Source organism: Lathamus discolor, chromosome 1, assembly GCF_037157495.1.
Source record: "Lathamus discolor isolate bLatDis1 chromosome 1, bLatDis1.hap1, whole genome shotgun sequence".
Taxonomy (NCBI): Eukaryota; Metazoa; Chordata; class Aves; order Psittaciformes; family Psittacidae; genus Lathamus; species Lathamus discolor.
The window spans coordinates 7,431,318-7,458,605 of record NC_088884.1 but is presented as its reverse complement, the minus strand read 5'-3'; the positions used below and the strand labels follow the sequence as shown (position 1 = coordinate 7,458,605).

The window sequence follows — 27,288 nt, the reverse complement described above, 5'->3', positions numbered from 1 at the left end:
AGATGGCAAAAGTTGCTCAGATTATTTCAGCATATAGAACAAGGTTTTAATTTGTGGAGGGCTGATTAAAAATGTTGTAAGCATGCAGGCAAGCTTGCTCATCGAGGATTCTTAAAGAAGACAGTTAGCTGCCAAAGGACTCCAGGATGTGTAACTTTCTGGATTCTAATACTGACTTTGCAGTTGCAGATGTCTTTTCCTCCCACTTTGTTTGTCTTACTTGTATCTGAGCTGGGCTATTCCTTGCTATCATTGACATGATTCTTCTCAGTTGTTCAGAGTATTTTAAGAGGAAGCCTGTTCACTTCAGTAAGCTAGATCCATGAACCTACTAATGGAGGCCAGCAGCCTTGATCAGCCTGAGAACAGCCTTAAATCCTTCTGTGTGAATAATTTGTGTACCTGATATTTGCAGGGTGTTGGGGATAATATATTCCTCCCTGCAAGAATTCCTGTTTGTGTTCTTATTAATAGGGCAATTACTTAAAGATGCACTGCTCCCGTGAGCTAGCACACAAACTCACTGTCATCCTGTCAGCGTGTGGCAAGAACTGTGTGTTAAAGGGCCTTGCTCATGGAGCCAGGAATGTAATACCAGCAAAGACAAATGAAATTTTCTATTTCTGTCTTACGCACACTTCAATAATCATTGCTGCTTCTTTCTTGCCTGGCTCTGGGGGTCTTGCTGAGAAGGATTTTGCAATGTGTTTAAATTGGTCCTGTAGTGAAAATATTTAGATGTAGGTTTTCCATTTTATTATCATGAATGTAAGCAAATTCATCAGCTGTATTTAGGAGATTTTTTTGTACCCTTCTTTCCAAGTGTCGAAGGCAATCTTTCCTATTTCTTACTTCATTGTAAATAGCTAGAAAAGGCTGTCTTTAAGAAACAATTTGGCAAAGGTAGTCTGAGAAGACGTGAATAATATATAAATCATGGGCGTATTACATGGAATTGGGAACTGTGCTACTCAGTTAAATTATAAAGTACAATTGGCTGAGGGTTTTTTATTCGTCATATGTATAGCTGCTTCAGATAGGCTTGGTCTGGTGGGGACTTAGTCTATTGTTAGTCAGCAAATTGTTACTGGTCTGAAGGGCTGGATTTCTTAAATACAAAAACATTGTGATTCTACCTTAGACCTGCTGACCATTGTACATTTTTTTTACTGAGCAAGGCTACCTAATTACTTTTCAAGAGCTACTTGCATTGAGATCTTATTCAGTGAACAAAATAGATGATTTTTGGTGATACTCTTGGATTATCCCACACTTAAAAACGTCATAAAGAGTGTTTCTATTCCTTTTAAATGGAAAAATACTCAGTCAAATGAACCCTATTACAGACTGTGATAATTAACTTTGCCATAGTCCCATTTAATTAACCAAAAATGGAGTATGTGTAAGGGAAGCCACAAGAATGGACAAGCGGGGAGGTTTCTGGTCACAGCTGTGGCTCATTGAGGTGGTTATATAGCTCAAATGCAACTTACCCTCACCATGTACAGCTCAAGTCAGTTGTATTGTTTCATTGCTTTATTAGTCCTCTCATTTAAATCATGAAATGGGGAGGGAGAAATTGCCTGTTTGCTCTGTAATTTGGAAACTGAACTATAATTCATTTGTTAGTGGCATGTTACAGAATTGTGCTTCATGTACATACCACTGCAGAGGTTTTGAAGAATGGCAGTCCAGGGTACAGTTCAGCTCACTGCATGGTGCCAGGAAACAGGAATTCTGTAGGATACAAGAGTAGCTCACGTCTATACTATCTTCTGGTACATGTGGGTGTATATAGGTAGCTGTGAAGTTTTGGATATAATTTGGATGACTGCTTCATATTTTAAATCTGTATGGGCATCTGCTGATTCTGTACCCTGTTCCACCATGTCTGACAGCTCTGTAACCTTGGACAAAGTGCTTTTTCCTTGTGCCTTTTTCCTCCTGCCCATTGTCTGTTTAGTTTGTTTGCACTGCAGGGCTTTCCAAGGAAAGAGCCATCTCTTGCTATTGAGCATGTCCAAGACCTAGTTCAGTGGAAATGCTTTCTCAGTTGAGATCACCTCTGAGGTCCACCATAAATCAAATCATGGGTGGCCTTTACAAAGTGTCTCCTTTTAGACTGAGCAAATGAAGTCGTTAGAAAGAGTCTCTGGAAAGCAATATAAAAGGCAGCATGGTAAATGTGTTCAGCTGAATTAGAGTTTTTCGCTCTGCCTACACTGTCACCTGTACCACAAAATTTGTGTCAAGGGAATCTCAGTTCTGTGCAGAAGAAATACAGTTCTTGCAAATGGTCTTCCCAGCTCCAGAATCTCTCACCTAATTGAGCAGTGTGATTCCTGCAGCTGAATGCGCAACCACAGCTATATATTAAGGCCCGAATTTGTATGTTAAAGTCCAATGTGTAATAATAATGGAGTTTAAATGACGTGAAATATGATCTGAGGGCTTAGGTATATAGGACAGAAAATACTTACAGAATATAAAACTTCCAAAGGCTCTTCAAGACTAATATTCGTATCAGTGATATGGCTCTAAGAAAGCAGGTTTTACCTGTTTGTCACAGGATCATTCACCCATGCATTAATTTCTAAAAAAACCACCAAAAAAACCCAAATCAAACCACCAAACCCAAAACTAAAACCCAACCTACTTGTATTTGCAAATGTGAATGATACTTACAATAGTGGGACCTGGAGGTTATTAGATGTTTTAGTCAATGCCAGTTCACAAAATCAGTTTGAATCTTGCAAGATACTGACCAGTATGATCTCTTCTGCAGGCCGTGAGAGTTGAAGGTGTTTCACACTTGTTGTGGACCAGTTCTCTGGTGTTTTCTGTTATGGTGGAAATAATACCAATTTTGAAGGGAAAAGGAGGTGAAATCAGAAAGACGGTGCCCTGTGAATGCTGAAACGATCCTAATGAGATGTTTGCTAACATATACTCTATTTGGCACAATCTGATGCGTTCTCAAGACAAATTGGTTTTCCCTGCTTAAAAAGCAGTCTCTGTTTAAGCAGTCTATCTCCCTGCCAGTGCGCCTGCCAATTTCCACCCTTTAGGAAAGTTCACAGAAAGATCTTAAGTACTTGTTCTGTTTTCTGCTGACAAAGAGTTTTTCAACTCTGATTAAGGGGAAGGCCAAGCAGCTGAGGAGCCTGGGTTGGAGCCTTTCTCGATTTAGGCAGTGACTATTACTGTGCCAGGAAGTAAAATGCTGACTCAGTAGTTCCGGAGCCTTCTTTGGGTGGACCACTGCATCAAATGTTCTAAGAAAAGGCATCCCATGTTCATCATAGCCCTTTTTATTCTGCCTCTTTGAGAACAGACAAGGTCAAAGGAGGAGAGAGCAGAGTTGCAAGGTGGCAAGATTAGTGGCTTCTGTGAGATACTAAAATCCAGCTCCTACTTGGCTTCTTGTGGAAGAGGGACGTATGGTGCCCTACTGAATCAGAGGAAGGTGAGGAAAAATGTAGCTTCTTAGCTGAGGAGTGTTGCCACTTTTTCACCCACAGAGTCTAGCAGCTGCTTCATTGTTGGCTTTCTAGTTTCACACTAAAACCAAATCAAACCTAAGCTAAACTGGACTAAGCTAAACTGAACTAACCTAACCCAACCCAACTCCCTGTTTTTGGCTGAGGGAAAACAACTGTTTAGGATGCTTTCCTTCAGCTGCCCTGCTTCTCACTTCCCACTGTGAGAGTCCACAGCTTCAGTAAGGACAGCAGCAGCTTAAGACAGCAATAGCATCATTTCAGTTTTGACAATCTGGAGGTGCTTGGCACCTCCCTGACCTGAACTGAGCCCAGAGGAAGTGTAGAGCTGTGTAAAACCACTGGGATAAGCACCACACTGCCAGCCTCATCAGCTCCTGGAATAGAGGAGAGGGAAAGACCATGGCATTCAGTGGGTGCCCTGCCTCAGCCCTCATACCCTACATGTCAGATGGCTCCTTTGACTTGTACAGCTTATCCATGGGACAGTCTGCAGCCAAATACCAGGCAAAGAGGACTACTGAGGTGTTTTTTTGCCTGTGTGCCTTGAGGAATTTAACAGGAGAGGATGGTTATGGTCAATGTGTCCACTCTTTTCCTCACTACAATAAAGTGCATTTTCCTGGTGTAGTTTTAGGCAATGTCTCATTAAGCACAGTGTCTTCTGTGGCTGAGTGCATGTTGTCCAAAATTGCACCTCTTCTATTTGAATTAGCATGGTTTTAAGCGAATTTGAGTAAGAAAGAGGCACAATCTGCTTTTGTTTCTTCCCTCTGTATTTGTCAAAGAGAAAAAAAACAACCTTAACATCTTTCTTCTACAACGTGATGAGAATGATATCATACAGTATTAGTTGAAACTGGAGGAAATCTGCTATTTGAAAACAATCATGTTTCATGCCATTAGACTGTACAAACTAGCAAAGTGATAATTATTAATGACAGAAGATTCAATAAAGATTAAAATATTTAATGTTTTTCTTTCATTGATGTAGTGCTGCAAATTTATGACCAGTAAGAAACCATATGAAAGATCTGTCAGCTTTTACTATTTCACATCTTATCATAACTGATTTCAGGGTTTGTAGTACTAAAAGAAAAGGGAAAAATGCAAGCTGTTTTTAATCAAACTGGAATGTTAAGTGATCACCATCAAAATCTTTACAGTGTTGATCTGAGTATGAAGCAAAGAACATTAATTTGTCTTTTGTTGACTTAATTTAGTGGCAACCACAGCCTTTAAGATGTAATGGTAGACAAGTTTGTGTCATACCACTGCCACTGCCACTGTACATGTGAACACGCATCTGCTTAGGATTAAGTCCTAAGTCAAAACACCAATGAGGTCTAATGCTACCAGTTTAAGCCAGACACAGTTTGCACTGAGTTTTATGTGAGTAAGGACAGCACAATTAGGTCTTAAGCCAGACGACAGTGAATTGAGTTACAAGGGCTGAAATACTTTCAAGTATTTCTGCAAGTAAAGAACTGCATCCCTATGTAATCTGATCAGGTGGCTGCTAGTATGGCACCCAGAATGGCAGGGCAACCTAACTGTATCTGGGCAGGAGTGAGGACATAGACCTTCTGAAGATCTGATTTTCCTTCATCAGATCAAGAAAGGGGCTCTGTCCATCCCTCCCTCCTCACCATCCTTCCCACAGCGAAGGGGGTTATTTGGAATCTCCAGAAGCTGAAACTCATGAGATTTTCACTGGCACTTTGCCTCTGAGAATGTTTTTACTTATCCACAAATGGTTGAGCTTTAATTAGTTTCTCATCATTTGCATGATCAGTAACAGTATATTTATTTCATTCCTCTGCCAATAGTTCTTGCATATTTTTTGACATTTCATAAACTGTATTGTCGGGTGCCAGGCTTAAACCTTGCACAGATGGAGGTGGACAGTAACAGATGATTAAAATGCCTAAATAATCAAATATATTACAACCGGCAGTTCTGCTTTAGCATTTGGATAGGAGTGTGTTACTTCATATTTAAAAACGTAACAGTGCTCTGTTAAAGATGCTGAGAGAATAAGCCAGCGTGTTCATTAATAAATGAAGGGCATTCAGTATCATCTTCAGGGCAATCTAAAGAATAACATTTCCTAAGTTATGCAGACATTCTGCCTTTAATTCTGGCTGTATTTACAGAAACTTCCCACCCGTATCTCATTAATTCAACATCATTGTTCATTTGTGCAAGTCTGTTTTAAAATTAATGAATGATGGGGAATTAGAGAGTTACAGCAGTGATAGCAGGTATTTACAAAACATTGAAAGCAAGAGTGAAGAATGCTGCGCTCTCAGGAAACAAACTGATACTTACTGAAGGCCATGCAAATATTTGAATGATCTAAGAAAGACCAGGAGAAAAAAAGTAAGAAAAATAGCCTCATAGGATGGACATAGGAAAGTAGATCGTTAAACACAGGGATAGCAGAAAGCTAGACTAGTACAAAACTGCAAACAAAATTACTGTTTGCCCTGTTCACCCAATTTACATATTTGGATGGATGTACAGCTTTCGTTATATTGAAAGAGGTAGAATACTCACAAGTTAAAGTTAGTCCCAGAGGTTGGGGTAACCACAGCTAGAACTGTGAGAAAAGTAGGATTTTTTTATTTGGAGACCAAACCTGTATGTGGAAATAAGGTTGGGAACTTGTGTGTCCAGGAAAGTTTGCTTTAAGTTGATTTCTTCTATGTATTGAACTGGGGCAGGACTTATACCCCTCATTTTTTAACATAATTTGATATCGGAAAGGAAACATTTCACACAAAGGCTTGAACTATATACTTGCAAAACGAAGGGTGGAAAACAGCTGATCTATTTGAATTTTATCTCATTTTTCCAGTGAAAATACTTTACAAAATGTAAGAAATTTTGGAGAAGTTTGATAGTCCCCTAGAGACAGTGTTTTAAGGCAGTTGTTTTATTTAGGAAGAAACTAAAACCAAATTCCCAAACCTGCCATCCACTCAAACCTCAGGTCCCATTTAATTGGATGTTTAATTACTGGCACCCACAGGTTGGTTCCTAGATTGCACAATCAGCCGGCTGTGACAGCCTTTCTTTTTGGTGCTGCCCTGACACAATGCAGCTGAAACCCTCTGTGACCCCTGGGAATGCCAACAATAGAGATGATCAGTCATTGCATACGCAGCTCTCCAACTTTGCTTCAGGTCTTTCTAGAAAATGAGCCAGAGTTTTTCAAGTCTTTCAGGTTTAACATTTCTTAGGGTGTAGATTAAAAACCGTGTTACTCGGAGTAGCAGCATGAAACAAGTATTACCTCTAATGATACCAGTGCTGGACACATGCTGGAAAGTTCAACCTCTATGGTTGAACGTGGAAAGTTTTGCTACTAAGTTTGCTTTGAATATAACAGAACACGAGTTCTTCCTCCCCACTCCACATCCCCCACAAAAATACATCAAATCAATGGGATAGTGCCTTGTGCAAATGAAACACTATTGTGTTTCGTATCAGAATGTACAACGGTTATAATCAAGTTGAAGGTAAGGTTCTGAAGCTGATGTTCAGATATGGCCTGTACTGAAAATCCATGGGTTATTAAGCTGCGTGCACGGGAGGGAAGTACATTTTTAAGGTTCATTTTGGAATGTGGGTCGGAGGCCCTTAGGTCCTCTCGTTCTTGCTCTAAAGCCAGAAGCTGCAAGGCTTGTTTGGGTTTTCCGTGAGATGCTTTATGAGCTGTTGCTTGTGGCATGGGAATCAAGTCATTTTTCAGAAACTGATTGTGCTGTTGGCTCTGTTCTTTTCCTGCGGAGATTTGGACTGTCTTTTACCTCTTTAGTTGTTTTATAGGAAGGAATCCTACCGAGAACGCCTGGAGTGATACAATTACAGCATGCGCATTTAAAACCATTGGTATGCCTCAGCTTCCTGGGGAGCTGAGAAGAAGTCAGGGAGTGAGCCATGTTCTTTTGGGCTGCCTGCAAACCATTCAAGGTACTAGATGCCATTTAAATTTCAGTGCAGGTCTGAGCTTCGAACAGCCCCTTTCAGGCAACCAAAGCAGACCTTTTCTGGTAAGGCTAAGAGCACTCCGCAGCCAGAATGTGTGTTAATTTGGTTGCTATCTGATGAACATGTGAAGGGTGGAGAGGGAAAACCCAGCAACCATTGGCATTTCACTCCTTCCCCATCCCTGCAACTTCCATTGTTGCCATGCTGCTAAATCCGCTTTGCCCACTCAGAACTTAAGTAAACAGACATTGTACTTGTGGGGAGTTACACAGCATTTAGAAAAAAGGTCTGAGTTTGTTGAATAGGGTTGGATCAGTACTGGGGTAGCTTGGTGTCAAAGGTTGGATTTTGTTATATCCAAGATGGGGTTGGGAAGTGACATACTGTAGTTTTTACTGAGTGATCTGGTTTTTAAGTGCTCACAGCGTGCTTAGAGAATGAAAAGTACAGTTTCAGACCCTTTCTTGGAGAGTGCATCCTCTGCTACCTGCTCTCTGAGAAAAGATTTAGCCCAGATAATAACCCAGGTAATTTATTTAAAGCTCTAAATTCGCGTACTTTGCCTTTTATAATGTTGAGACAGAGGAGATCTTTGGAATAGAGGGATTACAGGCTTATTTGAATTATAAAGGCACTGAGCTCAAGCAGCCTTTTAGTCAAATCTGTTGTTCTTGTGGTCAGCTTATAATCATGTTTCTGTGATATTACTGCAAAGATGTAAAATCAGTGCTGAGTTCAGAGTACTCTAATAGTAGAGTTTCCATCAATCAGGGATATCACAGTAAACTGTCATCCTTACACCCCTTGCTCTGTATTTTCACCTTGTGCCTCGTGTTGCCTTCAGTGGTTGCTGAACCTCTCAGTTGACCAGCTCAGCTTCCTGGACCAGAAAAAAGCTGAGTAATTTTGTGCTGGTTTACTGAATCAAACTTTTTCTCCACAAATAGATAAGCACCAGAGCAGGTGAATGGTGAGGAAACAGCAGGACTAAGACAAGTGAGAGTGGGGGCAATAGAAAGGCAGAAAGCTGATGGATTGCTTCAGCCATCATCTGACACTTTCCCCTAAGTCTGCCTTGCTGAAGCTTCTCCACTTTGCATACAAAATATTAGAAGTTGGTTAGAACAGAAGCCTCCCACGTATCTCCTGTGGGACCTCCTGACCAGCAGGTTACTGCCTGTTCTGGGTTGAGAGGGTCTTTGGCAAAAAGGAGACATCCCTGTGAAAACATTTGCTTTCAGCAAGTAAACATTTCGTGTTTCTTTTGTCCAAAAACCTGTCTTTATGGGCGATTTCCTACTGAGCCCTTGTCAAGATTCTGTATTTTCCCTTCTCTGGTGAAAGTCCCGAAGACTTTCCTTTTAGAGGGAACCACAAACTTGTCTTTCAAACCTAAACAAAACCTCTGTATGAGCTATTCTTGCTTACTGTCAGTTGGTGTGGACTGTTTCTGCTGGCTAACTTCTGTTTTGTTAACAGTTCGTTTTCCAGTCAAGCCTGACCTACCTCTGTCTCCCCACTTGCTTCATCCCAGGGCTGTCTTGGCAGAAGTTCTGGCAATAAGGAACCAAATAAGCGGTTGTGTGTATGAGGTGTGAAGCGACTTTGCTTCAGTAAGTTCAGAATACCTTGCAGACTCATTCGGCAGTATTTATGCAAGGTTTCAGCAGAGTTTACTTTTGAAGTAAATATTAAAGTGAAATGAGGTAGTACAGCACTGTCTTTGAATGCAGAGCATTCTTTTACACCTCGTTAGGTCTATTTTTCCTACTAGTACAGCAGTGGCAATTGGACAAGCGGAAGACTGATGGGATGAACAAAAGCGGCGTTCCTTTCCTAAGCATGCCAAATCCATTCTGTAAATGTGGCATTAAAAAAAAAGGACCTCAAACCACATGGCAGAAGTCAGGCCTCCCAAGGAAAACCTGTGCTACAGTGCTTTGCACAAATTCATGCACCTCTTTGTTTAATGTTTCAGAACCTTCTTCCCCTTGACATTAGAAGCATCGTTTGTCTGTGTGCAGCTAATTTGCTGTTTTATTTAGAAGGAAATACGTAAAATAGTATGATTGTGGTTGGGGTTTTTTTCTGCTTTTGAAAAGTTGAAGGTTTTGTAATGTTGAAAACAACTTGATTCTGTTATTTAGCAAGGCCTTTATTAATCTCTCTTAAGCAACAACTGTTACTCTTGTTTTGGGCCCTGCTGGTCCCAGCACAATTGCTGCAACAATTATCATGTAAGAGCTGTCCTGAGCATGTGTCTGAGATGCCCTGTGTTAATACATGGCGTAGGGCAGGAAACTTATCCTTGCTCACAGCAAGTCCAGACATTTAATAAGAGTATTACAATAACTGATAGTAGCAAGATTCCTTTTTTCTTAGGGATATCATATAGTGATTGGTTCAGATGATCCCTCCCGTCTCTACCTACATCATGTCTCAGGCATCATCTAAGTGTGAATAAACCAGTACAAGAAAGGAGGCATGAAATGTGAGCTGTTTTACACAAAACCCTGCAGCTTTCACAGGTGCATCAACACTGTTGTAGATTTAGTGATGCTCTATTTTGACCCAATAATGAAAATGCTATGGCTTTTGAATACCCTTCTTTTTTTTTCCTGTAGAAGAAGCTTTGCAGTGCTACCCCTTCATACCCTGTTTTTCTTGCCCACAAGAGTAAGATTTAGCTGCTGATACAGGATTCTAAAAGGCTTGGGGGTAATGGACTGAATTAAACATTCCTCTTCCAGCTGCTGCTGTTCACAACACTTTTGACAGTTAAAATACATCACACATTCTCTTGTCTGTTTAATATAAACAATTAGTACTTTAAGTGGAGTCCAGAATCAGCCCTAAATAGGAGGATCCAGACAGGCAGTTCAGATAGGAAACTAAGCAGTATCCTAAATTTATATAAAAGTAATTTGCAATCAGTTCAGCCTGTGTTTGGAGCACACCAGACCGTGGAAGCTGAGAGACCAGTTGCTTGCCTTCTGGGGATGAAGGTTTCATTTTTCATCTCAAAATTATTTTAGCACAACTTTTTATCTGAGATGTTTAGAGTGAAATATAAAATTAAGGGGAAAATCAAAATTAGAATAAAGTCTTTTTGTTCTCATATGCGCAAACGCTTAACTGAAGACTAGTTTCTAAAGAGAATTTCCCTTTTTCTGTTTTTCCATTCTGGAATGAAGGTGTTTGAAATCACAAAACTCATTAAAACAAAAAAATAATTGGCTTGCCTATAGGTTTACTTCCTTCAAGCTGAAGTAACCGTGAAGTAACAGAAAGGCTTTAATACAAACTGATTTTTAGTAAAGAAGTAACATCGTGAGAACAGTAGCAATCTTTGCAGTTTAGGGCAAACTGCTAAAATTTATTACCTACATGAGAGCATTTTTACTAAAAAGGTTATAAACTGAAAAAGCTCCTCACTCCCTACAAAAGGCATCCAGGATGCAGTACCGTGGACATATGCAAAACCTTTCTGTTTTGTGTCTAGACAATGCATGGCTCCGTAACAGAGAGGAGGTAACATTCTGTATGATACTGCTTCACACAGGTGGTCTTGAAATTCCCTGTACCTAAAGTCAAGGCCCTTGTGGGCTTGAGGATCTCTCTGGAAACCTCTCCGACACCTTTCCTGTGTCTAAAGCTAAGCGTGCACCTCAGTGTGAAGCTGGACCAGGTCTAGCTACCATTTAGGATTGATCCTTCTAGCTGCTAGCTAAATTTTAGGTTATAAACTTCGAATCAATGACTTTCCCTGTATTCCTCTGCAATGGTTAGTGGCATGGTTGCACTCAGCTATAGGGTCCACAACAGTGAGTAGCAAATAGTGAATCATAAATAAACTTCCCAACTTTGCAAAAGGAAGACAGGAAATCACTTTATTTTAAATTGAGACGTCATCGAAAATGAAATGGTCCCCTCAGACCCACATGGCAGCTTCTGCGGCCATCCGCTCAGTTTGGGCCTTTAAAGAAAAAAAGGAGCAGGGCACAGGGAATAAAAATGAAAACAGCTTCAGGTTGTTCCGTTTCCTGTTTGTTTCAATTTGTCCTTCCTGACATGCAGATTCATCACACTTCTTTCCTGGTGACTACTTCATTAGCTCAGCTTAGTTAGATATTTGGAGGGATTTTTATCTTCTGACTCATAAAATTCTTGTATTCCCCCAAGAATTTCCCCTGTCTGACTGGAACTTCATGTCTTTGTCGTTTTAGCTGGACTCATTGAAGAAGTTGCTTTCTAAATGATTCTTTTGAAGTCTGCAAATAGCATGTGAGGAGCCAGCTCAGAGCCCGATTCCTGCTTTTCAGGAAAACGGGTCCGTGCCAGCACTTTGCCTCTTAAAATTTTAGTCAGAATTTTTTCTTTATTTTTTTAAACTCTTCCTGTGATACTGTTTCCCCCTGCTGCTCATGCCCTTTCCACGCATCCACTTCCGAATACATGCATCCCAGCAGCTCAGAGTGCAGCCTGCAAGCCTGTCCCATCAGGTTTCCATCACTCATTGCTCTAAAGCTGAGATGCCAAGGTGATGAGTATGTTGAACCATTTAGCAGATGATGAGAAATGCCTTTGTGTATCTTCCCCCTGCCATTTTTAGTCCTTTCTGAGGAGGGTGAGAGCCAGGTTAGGCTGGAGCCCTGGTGTGTGCTTCTTTGAAGGGTTCAGTGAACCAAAGGTGATGCTTTTTGACATGTGAGCTCCAGATTATGTATGGAGTGGTTGTAGTGTTAGCTCACCTGCCCGCACAAGAGCTTCACCTGTCCTTGGTTCCACCTGCATGCAAAATGTCATCACTTACCTGCCCGTGGTCGTTGGAGCTCCGTGGTGCTTCTGAATGCCTTTAAACAGGAGGGAACATGCGACAGAATGGCACTGTGCTTGTTTCCCAAATGTTTGGGGAAAAAAGCCAAAAAATCTGGTCACCCATTCTGGTTCTAGTGGCTTTTTTCCTCTCCCCCATCACCATGTTTGACTGTTTGAGCTCCTCGATAGGTGCCCTGACACACAGCTTTGCAATCACGGGCACATGTGTTTGTAAGGTTACTTCCCACAAGAATATTTGGTTATGAAATCAGCAGGTGGAGACAAGGACAAGGCTGCAGGCTGCCTGGAGCCAGGGCTGGGCCGTGACGCTCCCTCTCTGCGTCCAGTGCCTCTCCTGAACATCTCTTCCCCAGGCAGTGGGAAAAGGGGGATAGTGAAGACATGACATGTCCTTTTCTCCCTCAGACGCCATGGCCTGCAGGCACTTCTTTTCTCTTGTTCCTCTGCCTCCTTCCAACGCGGTGTTCATCTGGGAGATACTGGCTTTCGGAGGGTGTGAGCAGCCGCATGCCTGGCAGCTGGCCTGCACATCGGGCTTGCGGTGTGAGGGCAGCCCTCTTGGGTTGGTGCACTCAGGACGTGTGAGGCACCCCGAGCATGGCACCACCCCAGAGGTGGAGCGGAGACCTCTGCCCGACCTGGGCAGTGGGACATGGAATGGCCCAGGGGACAAAGCCCAGGGAAACACATAGGAAGGAACATTCAGTGTTGCAGAAGAGAGTATCCAAAGAGTGTCCATAACTGGCAACATGAGTTGCAGTTACAGCCAGCCTAGTGCAGAGCACCAGGAAGACAAATCCCCACTAGTATGGGTAGCTACCCATGAGCTACATGAATGCATCTATTAGAGAGCTGCGTGCCCACTCCTAGCATCTTGCCTCTCTCCGTTTTTCTCCTGCACATTGGCCCTTTTGCCGATTCTCTCTAAATCTTCTCTTACTTCTCCTCTGCCATATTGCATCAGTTTTCTTTCCAAGCCAATTACCCCTTTTTACATATTTCTGTACCTACAACAGTGTAAAAGAAAGCAAAACCCTGAAGTGAGTAGGATGTTTATAAACCAATATTTGCCTGCAAAAACATGTAGTGGGTATAATTGACTTCCACTGTGACCATTGGTAGTATGCCTAATTACAAATGCTCTTAGCTTAGGTTGAAAATTACTTCCATGTCTTGAGCAGTTGGTGTAGGGCGCAGTTTGTGTACAGTATGTTTGGTAACATAAGGAATAGCACAGGTATCAGAGCAGGTAAGAGACCTGTGCTAAGCTGATGTGCACAGCAGCCATGTTAGTACTTGCTCTATCAGTCTTTGGGAGATTCCAGAGGGAATCATAGAATCATAGAATAGTAGGGGTTGGAAAGGACCTCAAGATCATCCAGTTCCAACCCCCCTGCCATGGGCAGGGACACCTCTCACTAAACCATCCAACACAAGGCTTCATCCAACCTGGCCTTGAACACCGCCAGGGATGGAGCACTCACAACCTCCCTGGGCAACCCATTCCAGTGCCTCACCACCCTAACAGGAAAGAATTTCCTCCTTATATCCAGTCTAAACTTTCCCTGTTTAAGTTTGAACCCGTTACCCCTTGTCCTGTCACTACAGTCCTTGACAAAGAGTCCCTCCCCAGCATCCCTATAGGCCCCCTTCAGGTACTGGATGGCTGCTCTGAGGTCCCCATGCAGCCTTCTCTTCTCCAGGCTGAACAGCCCCAACTTCCTCAGCCTGTCTTCATACGGGAGGTGCTCCAGTCCCTTGATCATCCTCGTGGCATCCTCTGGACTTGTTCCAGCAGTTCCATGTCCTTTTTATGTTGAGGACGCCAGAACTGCACACAATGCTCCAGGTGAGGTCTCACAAGAGCAGAGTAGAGGGGCAGGATCACCTCCTTCGACCTGCTGGTCACGCTCCTTTTGATGCAGCCCAGGATACGGTTGGCTTTCTGGGCTGGACTTCCCCCAGAACAGCAGGAAAGGAGAAGAGCTCTTCATGAGATTGTTTTTAAGTAGTTTGCCGGTTACATAGCAGGGCTGTCAAAAGTTTTCCTTTGACATCTTCCTTGCCAGAAAATGCGGGGTTTAGCAGAAAGGGCATGCTTTGCTTTAGAAACCGTAACAGAAAGCAGAACAGGTGGTGAACATTATAATCTGAATTATGAACTTTGCTATTTCTGTAGTTTCCGTTTTCAGAAGTTTTCAAAGTGCAGCTGAAGTTTTCCACAGAAAACTTAAAGGAAAAGCAGTATGTGGGAGTGTGTATTCACATATATATTGTTTTTGTCAGGCTTTTCTGTGAAGAAAAGTCTTTATTTTCTAGTCAGCATCATTACCTAACTCCTTTTTGTTTGCATAAGATTAACAAGATTTAAACTCCCCCCCCCAACCAACACTAACTCCAAACAATCTAACCCCCAAAATCATTCTTTTTTTCTTCTTTTAGGATTTTCTGCAGTGCCTATGGCTGTTGCATCCTTTTGTGCACTGTGTTCACCCATATGTTGTAGAGATAAAGTCTTAGGCAGAGGACACTGTAAAGTTACCCTGGGTACCAGATCCAGGGTGGCAGTACCTCAGAAGTCTTTGCATGATGCTGCTATGAATAGCTTCTGCGCTTCCCAAGTGAAGGAAGGCTTCATGGCAAGGTTCCTTGCAGGACTTAATGTGCCTGTAGCTGGGATGCCTGTGCCTGTGCCTGGGATGAAAACCCTGCTCTGGAAATATATTTCTTTTAAGGACTAGCATGGTGGCTAAACCGTAACATTAGGCAAAGAGGAGGGTTTTGCTCTCCAGCGCTCCATGGTGACATACCCCACTGTCCAGCAGAGTCTTGTTCTGTGACCGAATGGCTGTCTTCACCCTGCTGTTCAGCATTCTATTCTGTCAGCCTTTAGCAGGCATTGCCGTCTGCTAACTGCCCCAGTCTTGGCCCAAATCCTGACAAAAGCTTTCCTTGATGGCCAAGAAAATTATGTCACTTCTTAGTTATTTGCAACCAAGTTCCCTCACCAAGACATCTTTTTCAGTATCTAAAGTAAACAGAAGAAAGAGAGCCTTTGTCTTTTTTTTTTTTTGTTTTGTTTTAATCAGTGTAATAACTCTTTCCCTTGTATCAGAACTTTACAACTGTAATGAGACCCTGTTTGTCCAGCTGTAATGAGGAGGGGGCTTGTCTGCCAGAGCACTCAGCGCTGGAGGCACTCTAGGAGGCTCAGTAGAAGGACTATAACTGCAAAAGGAAGACAATACAGGATGTCCACCTCTGTAGTTTCAGTTTAGTGTGAAACTGAGTTCTGGCTGTTCTTTACAAACTTTATTTCCCAGCCATGCAGAACAATACTACAGGAAAATACTTCCAAAACCAAGTTGTGGATGTTCATTACTGAAACACCCCATGACAAATTTTTCAAATATGCACTTCATCTGTGACTGCTGTTCCTTTCAGTGCCAGATGCTGATTATTACAAGGTTGCGTTTGCTGTTGTTTGGGTTTTTATGTTAGTTTGGTTTTTTACTTTCTCTGTGAACACACTGCATTAGGATTCCAATTTTTTGAATCACTTCCATCGTAAGGCCTGCCAGATCTACTGCTGGTCTGATTTACTCATCCTGTATGAAAGCTTCAGTTATTTTAGTGAGTTGCACAGGTAACTCATAACTATATCATTTGCAAGATATTTTAGAATATATACATTTTTTTTACCAATACTGCTTTTGGAAGGAAAAGAAACCCCACATTTATTCTGAGTTGAATGCTTTGGACTGAGGTTACTAGGTCAACACTAAATCTGAAAAAAACTGTTTGAGACATTTCTTGATGGCATTTTAAAATTGTAGCTTAAGGTTACACTGCTTCATACGATTCTGTTTGGTTCCTTTGATGCTGAAGAGCTACAGCTGACTTATGTGTAAAATACATTTTTAAAAACCTTAGCCATGATGTCTGTAACAAGAGACACTGTTCAGATGAGGGGAGAAACCCATCCTTTGGGAGGAAGTGAGTTAGATTCAGTAGTTCTGTTGAACCTGAACCAAGAAAGAAACCATTAGTAACTCAATCTTTGTAAGAAAACTTGAGGAAGATCCCACCTCCTGCCTACCTGTTGATTTTAGCATCAGCTGAGACAATGGAGATTTCAGGAGTGTTATAGAGAAAGGCTCTTAACAGCCAGCTTGTATTTAGTAGTATTTTAGGATGGAGTCAAAGGACTAAGAAAGCAGCTAGGGCAATAGTGGTATTGTAATAGAGTTATTAAATACTAAGGAGAGCAGGCCCTATGCTTTCATTGCTCAAGAGCCATCAGGGGCGCTCTTGTTCTGAAAAATTCAGATATCAAATGAAATTGTAGATTAGAAGTTTCAGATCTCCCTTAACAATAATTTTAAACAAATATAACCTCCTCCCACTAACAAAGAAGTCTGGATTGCATATGGTGTTTCATAGTAGTTGTTTTGATGTTTAGAGTGCTGTAGTGGAGACAAACAAATGCCACCTTTATTTATGGCTTTCACTTCTTTATTTCCCAAGTGAGAAACCTAAAGAAAAAAAAACTATGACAATTCTCATAAAAGCTTCTGTTAGAAGCTGAATTTTTTTGGAAAAACTCCCTTTCCACATTGTTCTGTCAGAGCTGCCTGCCGCAGTAACCCAGCTTGCTGTTAGAGACAGGTAGCATGTTAGAGATAAGCCCTCTCTTTAGGTTTCTTTTTCTTTCCAAAATTATGCTCCATGTTGTCTTTGTCTCCTATCACAACCTAGCTACCACTCCAACGCTCTGCGTGTTCTGCTGAAAAACAGTGCCATGTTATCCTTCTTATATATGGACAGTGCTGGAAAGGACTTACTGTTTTCTTTGCAGTGGAATACATATGTAATGTGAAGGTGTTTGCTGGTGAACACAAATGTTTCTGTGCCTGATTCTATTTCTAGCTACATTGGGTAAATTAGATGAACCTCCACTGAAAATAGTGCTACCTAACAGTAAAATACTTGTAGGTAAGAATATTTATTGTGCATTCGTCATCATGGGGCTATTATGAAAATTAAACCAGGGTGTTATCCAGAAAAAAGCCCTATATCTGCCCAGGCATTCTATATAATAGCAATATGTCACTTTGTAGTTCTACATTAAACTTGTATGTGAGAAGTTACAGCTGTGGATGCCTGCGTCTTTCAGATTCTGTTTCAATAAACCTGTGAGGAAGAAAAAAGTGAAAGCCTTTTAGCTTTACAGCAGTTTCAAAGCAGAAGTTTTATTACTTTTTTTTAATCCTATACGCTTTATGTTTTCACACAGACATAGCTTCTCAGTGAAGATAAATGATGAGATTCTACCTTAAAAAGCCTTTAGGTTTTCATTTATCCACATTAGGTTAAAAGGGAATCGGAATTCTAAAAATACAGCACATCAGAGAAGCAAGGTATTTTTTAGGTCAAGGTCCTCTTTTCCATCTGGTGCCATTTGGTAGTTCTAACATCTTCCATCTCCCCCTACTTCCCCATATGTAAATAACTCACTGAAGTAAATGCTTGAAATAATTATAGCAAAGAATGATAAAATGCAGGTTGAACTTAATCTCTTGGAGATCTAAAATAAGAAAACCTTAACTACAGACAACACAGTTATTGAAAAACTGTGGAGGTCTCCAGTCGGCAGGTGTATGAAATAGGAGTAATGTCAGAGCGCTACATGCTTTGGGATTGCAATTGTGGTGTTCAGAAAAATGTCAAAAGGAATATTAGTTCAGGAGTGGGGAAAAAATAGCCTAGCAGGGCTGATTTTCGAAAGCAGCCTGCCATTTTGCTTCTGCAAATAATTATAGGCTCATATTTTAATGGTTAGATGTCTAAGTGCTTGCATCCATTTATTAGGAAGTTGGAGATCTAGCTACAGCAAAATATGTACGAAATTGCAAAACTGGAATGAGGTTTAAGATGCTTCTAAAATGGATCAGTCAGTCCAATCCAGAAAGCTGGATTGCTTTCCAAACGTTTATGGCAACAAAATAGCTAAAGAGTCCTGCAATAGCCCACCAGTTAGGTGCTTTAGAACTTCCTGGGTTAACATGAAAGAAACAATCTGCTCCTGCTGGGGTGTCATATCTCTGCTAGGGATGGCTAAAGGGGGCTGGACTGTAGGCACACCATTTGCTGTTGCTGCCATACTCAGTCATTACAACTACTTTGGCATCTCAGTTTGAGAAGGAGACAAACTGTTCAGTGTGTCAGGTGTCTGCCTGTGTTGTTGTAATACTCACCTTCCGCGAGCTGCCTGTACAGATGCTCGCCTTAGGTGACTCATTAGTCATACAGACTCAGTTGGGTCCCTAGAATAGGAGGCCTGAAAGTGAGAAAGAAGTTGCCTCTCCTGAATGATATGAAACCCTGCGCCCAGGACTGCAAAAGCAGCATCCAGCATAGGTTACCAAATCCAACATTTCTCTTCCTCCCTGTTCTTCACTGCTGCTGCCCAGGGCAGTACCGGGCCATCTCTACTTTGAAGAAATCATGAAGAGGCATGAACTGCTGCTTCTTCTTTGCCACAATAAGGACCAATATGAAAACCAAAAGATTGGATTTTGATGAGAGGAGCGTGGGGTGAATTGTAGAAATGCTGCGCAGCTTTTACAAATTTGGGGGATATCCCAGAATGTGAAAGACTGGGACACGACTCAGTGTGTGTGACACCCAGCAACATAAGATCCTTTCTATTACTCATGCAGGATGGAGTGGAAAAGATCTGTCAGTAATGTTCAGTTTACACATGCTTTTCACTTAAATACTTGACAGAAGAAAGCTTCATTGCTTTAGTGTATTTTAGATTCAAGAAAAGATACTTGCTATATATCTGAAAAACTATTCATGTCTGTGGCTGGCTTATTAATGTGCCAGAAACTGGCCCTTAGGACATAACATCCTGCCTCCCATTTAAAGGATCATTAGAGTGAGCTCAAACGCAACAGACTTATTTTAAAGCCCTTTTATATTGTCAGTGTGATGCAAAGTGATTGTGAAAATAAGGAGCCCATTTTGAATGTCTGTAACTTGCTAAAAATTGCTGTCACTGTGTCATACTTCTCCTCAAATGAAACTTTACATTCAAGGATATATGTACTCACAAATCTTAGATGCTGCTCACACACACGCAAAGTGCAAATGTCATTTGAAGTTGTTCACTCAGCTAGGAGACTCCCACCCCTCCCATCTTGTCTCCTGTAATTACCCTTTGCCCCTTTCCTCCAGCAGCTATTTCTTCCTCACTGATATGTTTTACTATCCTTCAAGAGACAACATCTTTGCTCCTGCTGCCCATCAGATGTAGTGAGCTAGACCTGACAGAAAGCCATCCCTGGAGAGGGTTGAGCCTGGGCACCAGGGTTTGCGAAGGGTCTCCTCCAGTGCTCAGTCTCTGCAGTGCTAAGGGTTAGTTTCTCTCTCTCAGCTCAACAGAAGCGGGAGAGATCCGAAGGGTCTTCTTTCCCCCTCATTCCTTTAGAAGCATGCCCTTTCTAAGTAGCCACGTAGCCTTCAAAGGCGGGCTGAAGCTTTAATGCTCAGCTGACACCAGTCTAAAATGTAGAGTGAGTTGGCCATTTTGCAGCCTTACAGCAGGAAGGAGGCAGGCACTGCAGAGGGCAGGAGTGGAGGAGCAGCCGCCAGTGAGACAGCAGGAGACGTAGCCTGGGGCTTGTGAAGTGGAGGCCACTGCTGGGTCTTTCAGCACTTACACAGAATTTTCCTGTGAGTAGTCCATAGGAATCTGGTAGGCTTCCTACGTCATTGGGAGTTGCCTGATGTGCAGGCAGCACCGCTTCTACTGCTCCTTCCTGCCAGCTTTTGAAGTAGAGAAAATGGCCAGAGAAGGCTTAGCAAAATATCAAATGGGTTTTCCACTTAAGCTCAGGAGAGAGGAAATGAGACAGCAGAGGGGAATTCATTTTCCTGGTGAGTTTGGCTCATCAACTCAATGAGCAGTTCACTTGTCTTCCTCTCAAGGTCAGCAGAGTGACAGCATGCCTCACTGTGCCCTTCGGGACCTTTTCTGTTGCAGGGTTTGCTCAGTTTTCAGTCAACCTTCATGGAGTTACTGGCTCATCATAGTAATGCTCATGACTGGCCTGCTGTGTCACTCACAAAGAGATGGCTTAACTGAGAGTTGAAAGTCCACAACTGTGGAGGTACAGTCTGTTTCCTAGTCCCTGTCTTGGGGACCATATGTGGCAGTCGTATAGCCTTCGGAACAAGTGTCACATTGAGCATGAACTGACAGCCTAAACTGAAGTCACTCCAGTTGGGTGCAAAGGCAACTTTAGTGGGAGCTAGTCTGTTTATATAGGTTTCAGATGACTTCATTTTTTAAAAGTGCATGGAATGCATCCAAAGCAAATAATTTCTCTGTGGTGAATGGGAAGACCAAAAGGAAAAGTCTGGAGAAAAGGGGATGGATGGTCTTTCTTTAATGTCAAAGCTGACATAAACACGTCTCCTCCAAACCCTTCTCAGAAGATAATTTTCTTAGCAAGACACAGATTGCTTCAATCTCTGTGTGGCAGCCTTTGAAGCTTCCCAATTATTGCTGTTATGGAGGAGGCAGGGTCATTCGTTGAGAATTTCTGCATCATTGAAGTGTTCCTCCTCTGAAGGCTTTCACATGATCAGATAGCTGCTGCTTTGGAACTTCTCTGCCATCACACTGGGCAAACTGATTCGTCTGTTTTGCAAAATTACTAAATTAAAAGAAAGTAAAAAGGCTTCACGAAAAATATACTGACCGTCTGTAGGAAAGGCCTTGATTTTTGTTAGATGGAGGCTCAGCTAAGAAGACGACGAGAGGTGTTAGAAAGGGGCCACCAATTAGGAGACATCAATTTTTCTGTCAACAGGATAACCCCCTTTACAAAACTTACCATGTGTTTATTCCTCTTCTGTTTGTGAAGGTATTTGTTTGGCAGGGTTATTTTGCATGAGAGGAAGAATTTATAAATTGTTTTTCTGCAGCTGTCATTACTGTACTGTTGAGTTCCTGTCTTGTGGGATATTTTTGCTGGTCAGAGTTCTTGCTCCTCATCTGTCTGCTGTCTGTAACTCTTCCATTTGCAATACTTTTTGGAGAGAAAAGATTCTACTTACTTCTGTAGTATGTTCCTTAATGGAAACACTTGTGGTGGTAATAGGCACCCTGGGAGCATAGGACTTGGGGCTTGTAATGCCTTTAGGTTGCAGGCTTAAGAATGCTACTATATGGGTGTTCTCAAAAGGAAGAAAAATATTCCGACCGTTTCTTTCTTAAAAGCTTATGCCTGTTATGCTTGCATCCTCATACACGTTTTTGCCATATTTAATGGTGTAAGATACAACTGAAGACATAAGGACCTTTTTTTCCAGTTTACGCAGTTTCTTTACCCACAGCTTTCCCAGTTGCTGCTGTGTTTCTTAATAGCTTCTGGCAAGTCATCTCATGAAATTATCAGTAGCAAATGCTTAATAGATATTAGAAGAAACAAGGAAGTTCTGTATACATGACATATATGTAATACACAGAGAGTAAGAGCTGCCTGTGAGTGTTACATTTGGCAAGAGAGTGAATAAGAAGGACAGATAGCTGCTGGGATTTCAGATGGGCAGTGGTAGATGTTGACATAACCTTAAAGCCTGTCGGGTTCTTACGTGGGAACCCAGCTTCAGGAAATGGAGCATATGATGACAGGTTTTTGATGGGTGGCCAAAAAGTTGCAGCTATGTAGTGGGTATCTGCTGGGACACTGAATAGACCTGTGCTGTTTTTTACGTCTGTTGTGGAGAGGGGAGACTTGGCATGGAATAGCTAAAGAGTAGAAGGTCATTATCTAGATGAGAAGTGGCCATCATTAGTAGATCAGGTATACACCTCATTATCACCTGGTGTCAGGTCATGCTGCTCAGTGCTCATCTAGCAGTTGTGTTGAACATACGTGTTAATGAGTGCAACTGTTTCATCCTGGATGCAGACCACATGCAAACCATCTACTAGTGTCTACTATAGGCACAGTTATGACTTCACCTGTCAATGGCTGATCTGAAACACTCATTACAGTTTTGAAATTATAGAATCATAGAATCATAGAATAGTTAGGGTTGGAAAGGACCTCAAGATCATCCAGTTCCAACCCCCCTGCCATGTGCAGGGACACCTCACACTAAACCATCCCACCCAAGGCTTCATCCAACTTGGCCTTGAACACCGCCAGGGATGGAGCACTCACAACCTCCCTGGGCAACCCATTCCAGTGCCTCACCACCCTAACAGGAAAGAATTTCCTCCTTATATCCAATTTAAACTTCCCCTGTTTAAGTTTTAACCCGTTACCCCTTGTCCTGTCACTACAGTCCCTGACGAAGAGTCCCTCCCCAGCATCCCTATAGGCCCCCTTCAGACACTGGAAGGCTGCTATGAGGTCTCCACGCAGCCTTCTCTTCTCCAGGCTGAACAGCCCCAACTTCCTCAGCCTGTCTTCATACGGGAGGTGCTCCAGTCCTGATCATCCTCGTGGCCTCCTCTGGACTTGTTCCAGCAGTTCCATGTCCTTTTTATGTTGAGGACACCAGAACTGCACACAATGCTCCAGGTGAGGTCTCACAAGAGCAGAGTAGAGGGGCAGGATAGACACAGTAGTACTGATCTCACTCTAATGTGTGGTCAGTGTCTAAGCACATCCTTCTGGGTGAGATCATGTCTTCATGAAGGCAAAAGTTAAGGCAGGTTTGGGGGCTCTCAGTTGCAATTTGCCAACTCTTTTTTGAAGTACCTTTACACTTCAAAAGCAAAAGCACTCATGTTCATTAAGTCTTGCTGTTTGTCTTCAGGGTGGAATTTGTGGGGTTTTAAATAGATGGTGAGCCTGAATCTGGCTTACCTGAGCCTCAGCTAAGCTGTTACTGCTGCTTGTGGTAGAGTGAATGAATCTGTTGAGATGGAAGATGAGCAGCAAGTTTGCAAGCAGCTTAGTGCTTGCCTATAAACAACTTTGTATTAGTCGGGGAGCGGGATTTTCCAAAAGTAATTTAGGATGCAGAATCTCCATTTCTGTTTTTTTCAGGCTCTGGAGTGAGATAAACTTTTTTCAAAGTGTGAGTCTGTCTTGCGTTTTACAATGTCATCTGCCACGGAGGTGCCCTCTTTTCTTATGTAGCTCATTCTTCTTTTCCAGGTTGGCCTTCCTTCTATGATGTGATCAGTCCTGATGCAATTACTTTCAACGATGATTTCTCCTATGGGATGCATCGGATTGAAATATCCTGCAGTCAGGTTAGTTTACAGCACACAGAGACCATTCCGATGGCAAAGGCTGCAAAAATCATTACGTTGTGCTGTATTTTTCCCAAGATTTGCAAACCTTTCAGTTCCGTTAAATATTAATCATTGTGAGAGAGCCCAATGGGTCGTAGGTATAACAGCTGGGTGGAATGAGCTGAAGGCAAAAAAGGGCTCTTTGGAATGCTGGAATGCACATTGTTGTCTCGTGTGAGACTTAACGGAGCAGATGTAAATGGTAGGACTCAGTGCTGAGTCTACAAAAATTGTCTTCCTGAAGAGGGTGCCTTCAAAGGCGCTCCTGAGCCTGAGCCTGAGCCTGAGTCTGGTTGACTGACTCCCACACGTGAGCAGTTGTGAGGGAAGTTGAAAGCAGTGGAGCGACTGTCTGTGTGCTCATTCCATCACTGTGCGTTACTGTGCAGCTGTGGTAACTCATTCCCAACACTCATTTCCAGCACAGTCTTAATGGCTGCCTCAGACAATCCCATCTACCGTAATAATGAAGTCAAGTCATTCAAAACATGCCCAAATTTTCCGTTATCTGTCTTGTTCTACTTTCTCTCGTCCTTTGTGTTGCTCTCCTCTCTGTGAAGGGAATGGCATAATCATTACCTAGCAAAGCAAGAAGCTGCTGCATTAGTGTTTGGCAGATGTACCCAGAAGCTTCCAGTCCTTTAGCTCCATACATACTTAAACTCCTCCTGAGAGAAGCAGCAGCTTCATTTGGGCAGTGATAATTTGCTCTTCTCTTAAGGATAATCCCTGATAGTACATATTCTTCCTAGTCAATCAGTCCTCCTATATAATTGCTCAGAGAAAGTTAAGAAGCTCCTCAGAAAGAGGCAAGATTGTCTTAATGGAGAATTCATTAACTTCAGTCTGGGTGGAGGGTTTGGCCTAACATGTTAATGGCCAAATCAGCATGTCTGCAAGTATGTCATGTGTACTACATAATTCTGTAGGTTTTACACTGATTATATGCTTCAGCTCTGCTTAGTAGGCCCAGGTAGTGCTAAGATCAGTGGACTGACAGCCTGCTGAGCCTGTATCTGCTAGCACTGCTCAAGAGATGGCCAGAGCTCCTGGTTTCAACCTGAGAGAAGCTGAAGGCAGCCTGTAGTCAGGCCAAGGAATCTGGGAATGTCATTTACCTGTTGCCAAACCAAATAGCGTTAGCAGACCTGAGACCTGTGGTATTAGCAGCAGTCACACACAGACACCATAAAATCAAAGCAAAATCAAAAGCTGAATTTTAAAGCATTAAGAGAAAAATATGACCAAGGTTGCTAAATGGCAACTTCCTAGCAGCTACTCCAACTTCCTGGGGCAATATCCCCACAGATGATTAAGTCACACAGGCAAGTAGCTTGAGGAGTGGTGAAGATCTCTGCAGCCGCCACTCAGCACAGGTTACTACCACTGCATTGTGTATCTACTATAACAAAACTATTTCCTCCCTCCTTGGAGTCCTAGGAATAAGAATCACACGTGCTGCTGCAAAAAAGTGCAGTTTTACTGCAGCCTGGAAAGCAGTGGGATTGATATGGCAGGCCTTGGTAGAACTAGAGGGAAATACCCTCTCCCACACCTAAAACCTTATTAATCTTTTGCAGATGAAAAAGTGGTTGATTGCTCTTTAAAAGTCCTTCCACCTGTCTGAGAGAATAAAACCCGTCTCTTTTAATGTTCCCCATTATAGAAAGCAAACTCTGGGGGAAAGCTGCTGTAATATTCATCAAAGGCATCCATGGGATTATCCTAGAATTAACTTTTACAGTTTTTTGGAAACACATTACCCCGGATGTATTTAAAAGGTCAGTGATTAGTAATAGGTAGAAGTTAATTACAGATGCATTTGAGGAACACTACAAAACTAGTTGCATCTCTTTTTTTCCCCCTTTACTGCATGAGAGTCCCTTCCCCTGAGGTCTCCCTAGCTATTAAGTGTACCTGGACAAATCAGTAACATTCTGTAGTCACAGAGGTACCGTTTGCATATTGATAGCTCAGACTCGGCTACAGCAGCTGACTGCAAGCTGCCTCCCAGCAGCATATTAGAACCAGGAGGTTTGGGAGATCCAAGCATACTGACAGTTAGCAGTGAGCCCCCCTTTCCTGCTCCCAAACACATATTTCAAGTGCTTTAATCTATCTGTTTCACCATCCCAGTGCATTCTGCCCAGTATATTTATGTGCAAGGCCACAACAGATGATTGGTTTTGGAGGTTTTGCAGACGTGTATACATCCTAGAAAAGTGGTCGGCACCTGTTTTTTTGTGGGGAGGACAGTAAAATCAATTCATCCTTTGTACTCTCAGCTGAGGGCCAGGTTTCTTATACTGTGACACAAAGGATTGAATTACATTTCAGAGTGGATGAGTTATAGAGTCCTGTATAGAGAGAATCGCCACATAAATTCTTGGTGAGGGGTAATCTCAAAAGGTAACAAACTTTTCAGTAATCCAGTCCTGGTGTGATTCTGCCAAGCCAAGAAGGTGTAATGAGACTACGTTGGACTGTCACACAGCTTCTCAGGTTCTGTGAGGAAGCCCTTCTTGATAGATTGTCTTTGTAGTCTTTATGTGAGTATGTTACTCCTGCAGACTGCTTCTCTCTACAGTTTCTCTTGGTGTTTCTGTCCAGTGGAGAGGGAATGATTTATCTTTGGTTAAACATTAGTCTGGAAAGGATCTGTTTAACACTTCTAGCCAGGAGGTTTTGAAGCATTCTTATTTGAGATGAGATGATTTAATTAGGATGCTGAGCATTTAGAAAAAAAATACTCTCTCTGGGACACTTCGGGTTTTTTAGATTTTTCTTTTCCCCAAGGTATGGAAAAGCTTTATAATCAGGTGAAATAGCTCATTTTGAGAGACCCCACTCTGAGAAACAGCTCAGGTTTTCTGCCCAAACTGCCTATAAAGGCCTTCAATCTAAAGGGAAATGAGATAAAATAAGCAGTGGAGGAAGGGGTGGCAAAACAGCAATATTTTAGGAACAAGACTTGGAGCTTCGCCTTCTGTAGCTCCCATGCAACTTCCCTTTGACTTTTTCATATTTGCTATGTTTTGTCTTCCTTCCTTATTAAAAAATGCAGCTGCTGCATGACCCAAAGTCATTCATGCCTTTTCCCATTGCCTCTGGGAGCTCATCCTGCTGATATCATGGGGTGGAAGTGCGTGCGTTTGTTCTTGGGTTCCTTGCTGGACTGCTGTGGCTGTTTCAGCAACACCTTTCCAGGAGCAGGGAGCCTGCCCTGGGATGCATCTGTGTGGGTAGGATCAACGTGTGGGAATACTGAGACTTCACAGGCTTACCTGCCCTGCTCCTGGAGTCATGAGGGTTGCTGTTTCAGCTGTCCCTCCTGGCTGGCATGAGAGCCTCCCCCAGCCTTTCCATCTGTTGAGAGAGTTTAACCCAAGCCAAGACTTTACCTGCTTCTACAGACACCCTTCCTACTGCTTTGGTGAATTACAGGCCATAATAGCAGGAGAACATTAGCAACACGTTAACTGCAGGGTAGAGATTTGCCGTTATTAACTCATTCAGTTTGGAATATTGCCTCTACGTATTTGGGATACTGTGAATTAATGAAATGTTAAGAATAATTTTGAGTCTTCAAGTTTTGATGTCTGACTGTGAGCCCACAAGCAGCTCTGT

General features: G+C 42.3%; 1 protein-coding gene across 3 annotated transcripts in view; it reads left to right on the top strand.

Annotated features, from left to right (window-relative positions):
* The window catches only part of MSRB3 (methionine sulfoxide reductase B3), an 85,300-nt gene that overhangs the window by 53,622 nt on the left and 4,390 nt on the right, over positions 1–27,288 (top strand). For all 3 annotated transcript variants that reach the window (XM_065681430.1, XM_065681356.1, XM_065681263.1), the window contains exon 6: positions 23,522–23,619. In XM_065681430.1, coding sequence (XP_065537502.1) covers positions 23,522–23,619 — 98 coding nt within the window. The remainder of the gene's footprint in view (positions 1–23,521; positions 23,620–27,288) is intronic.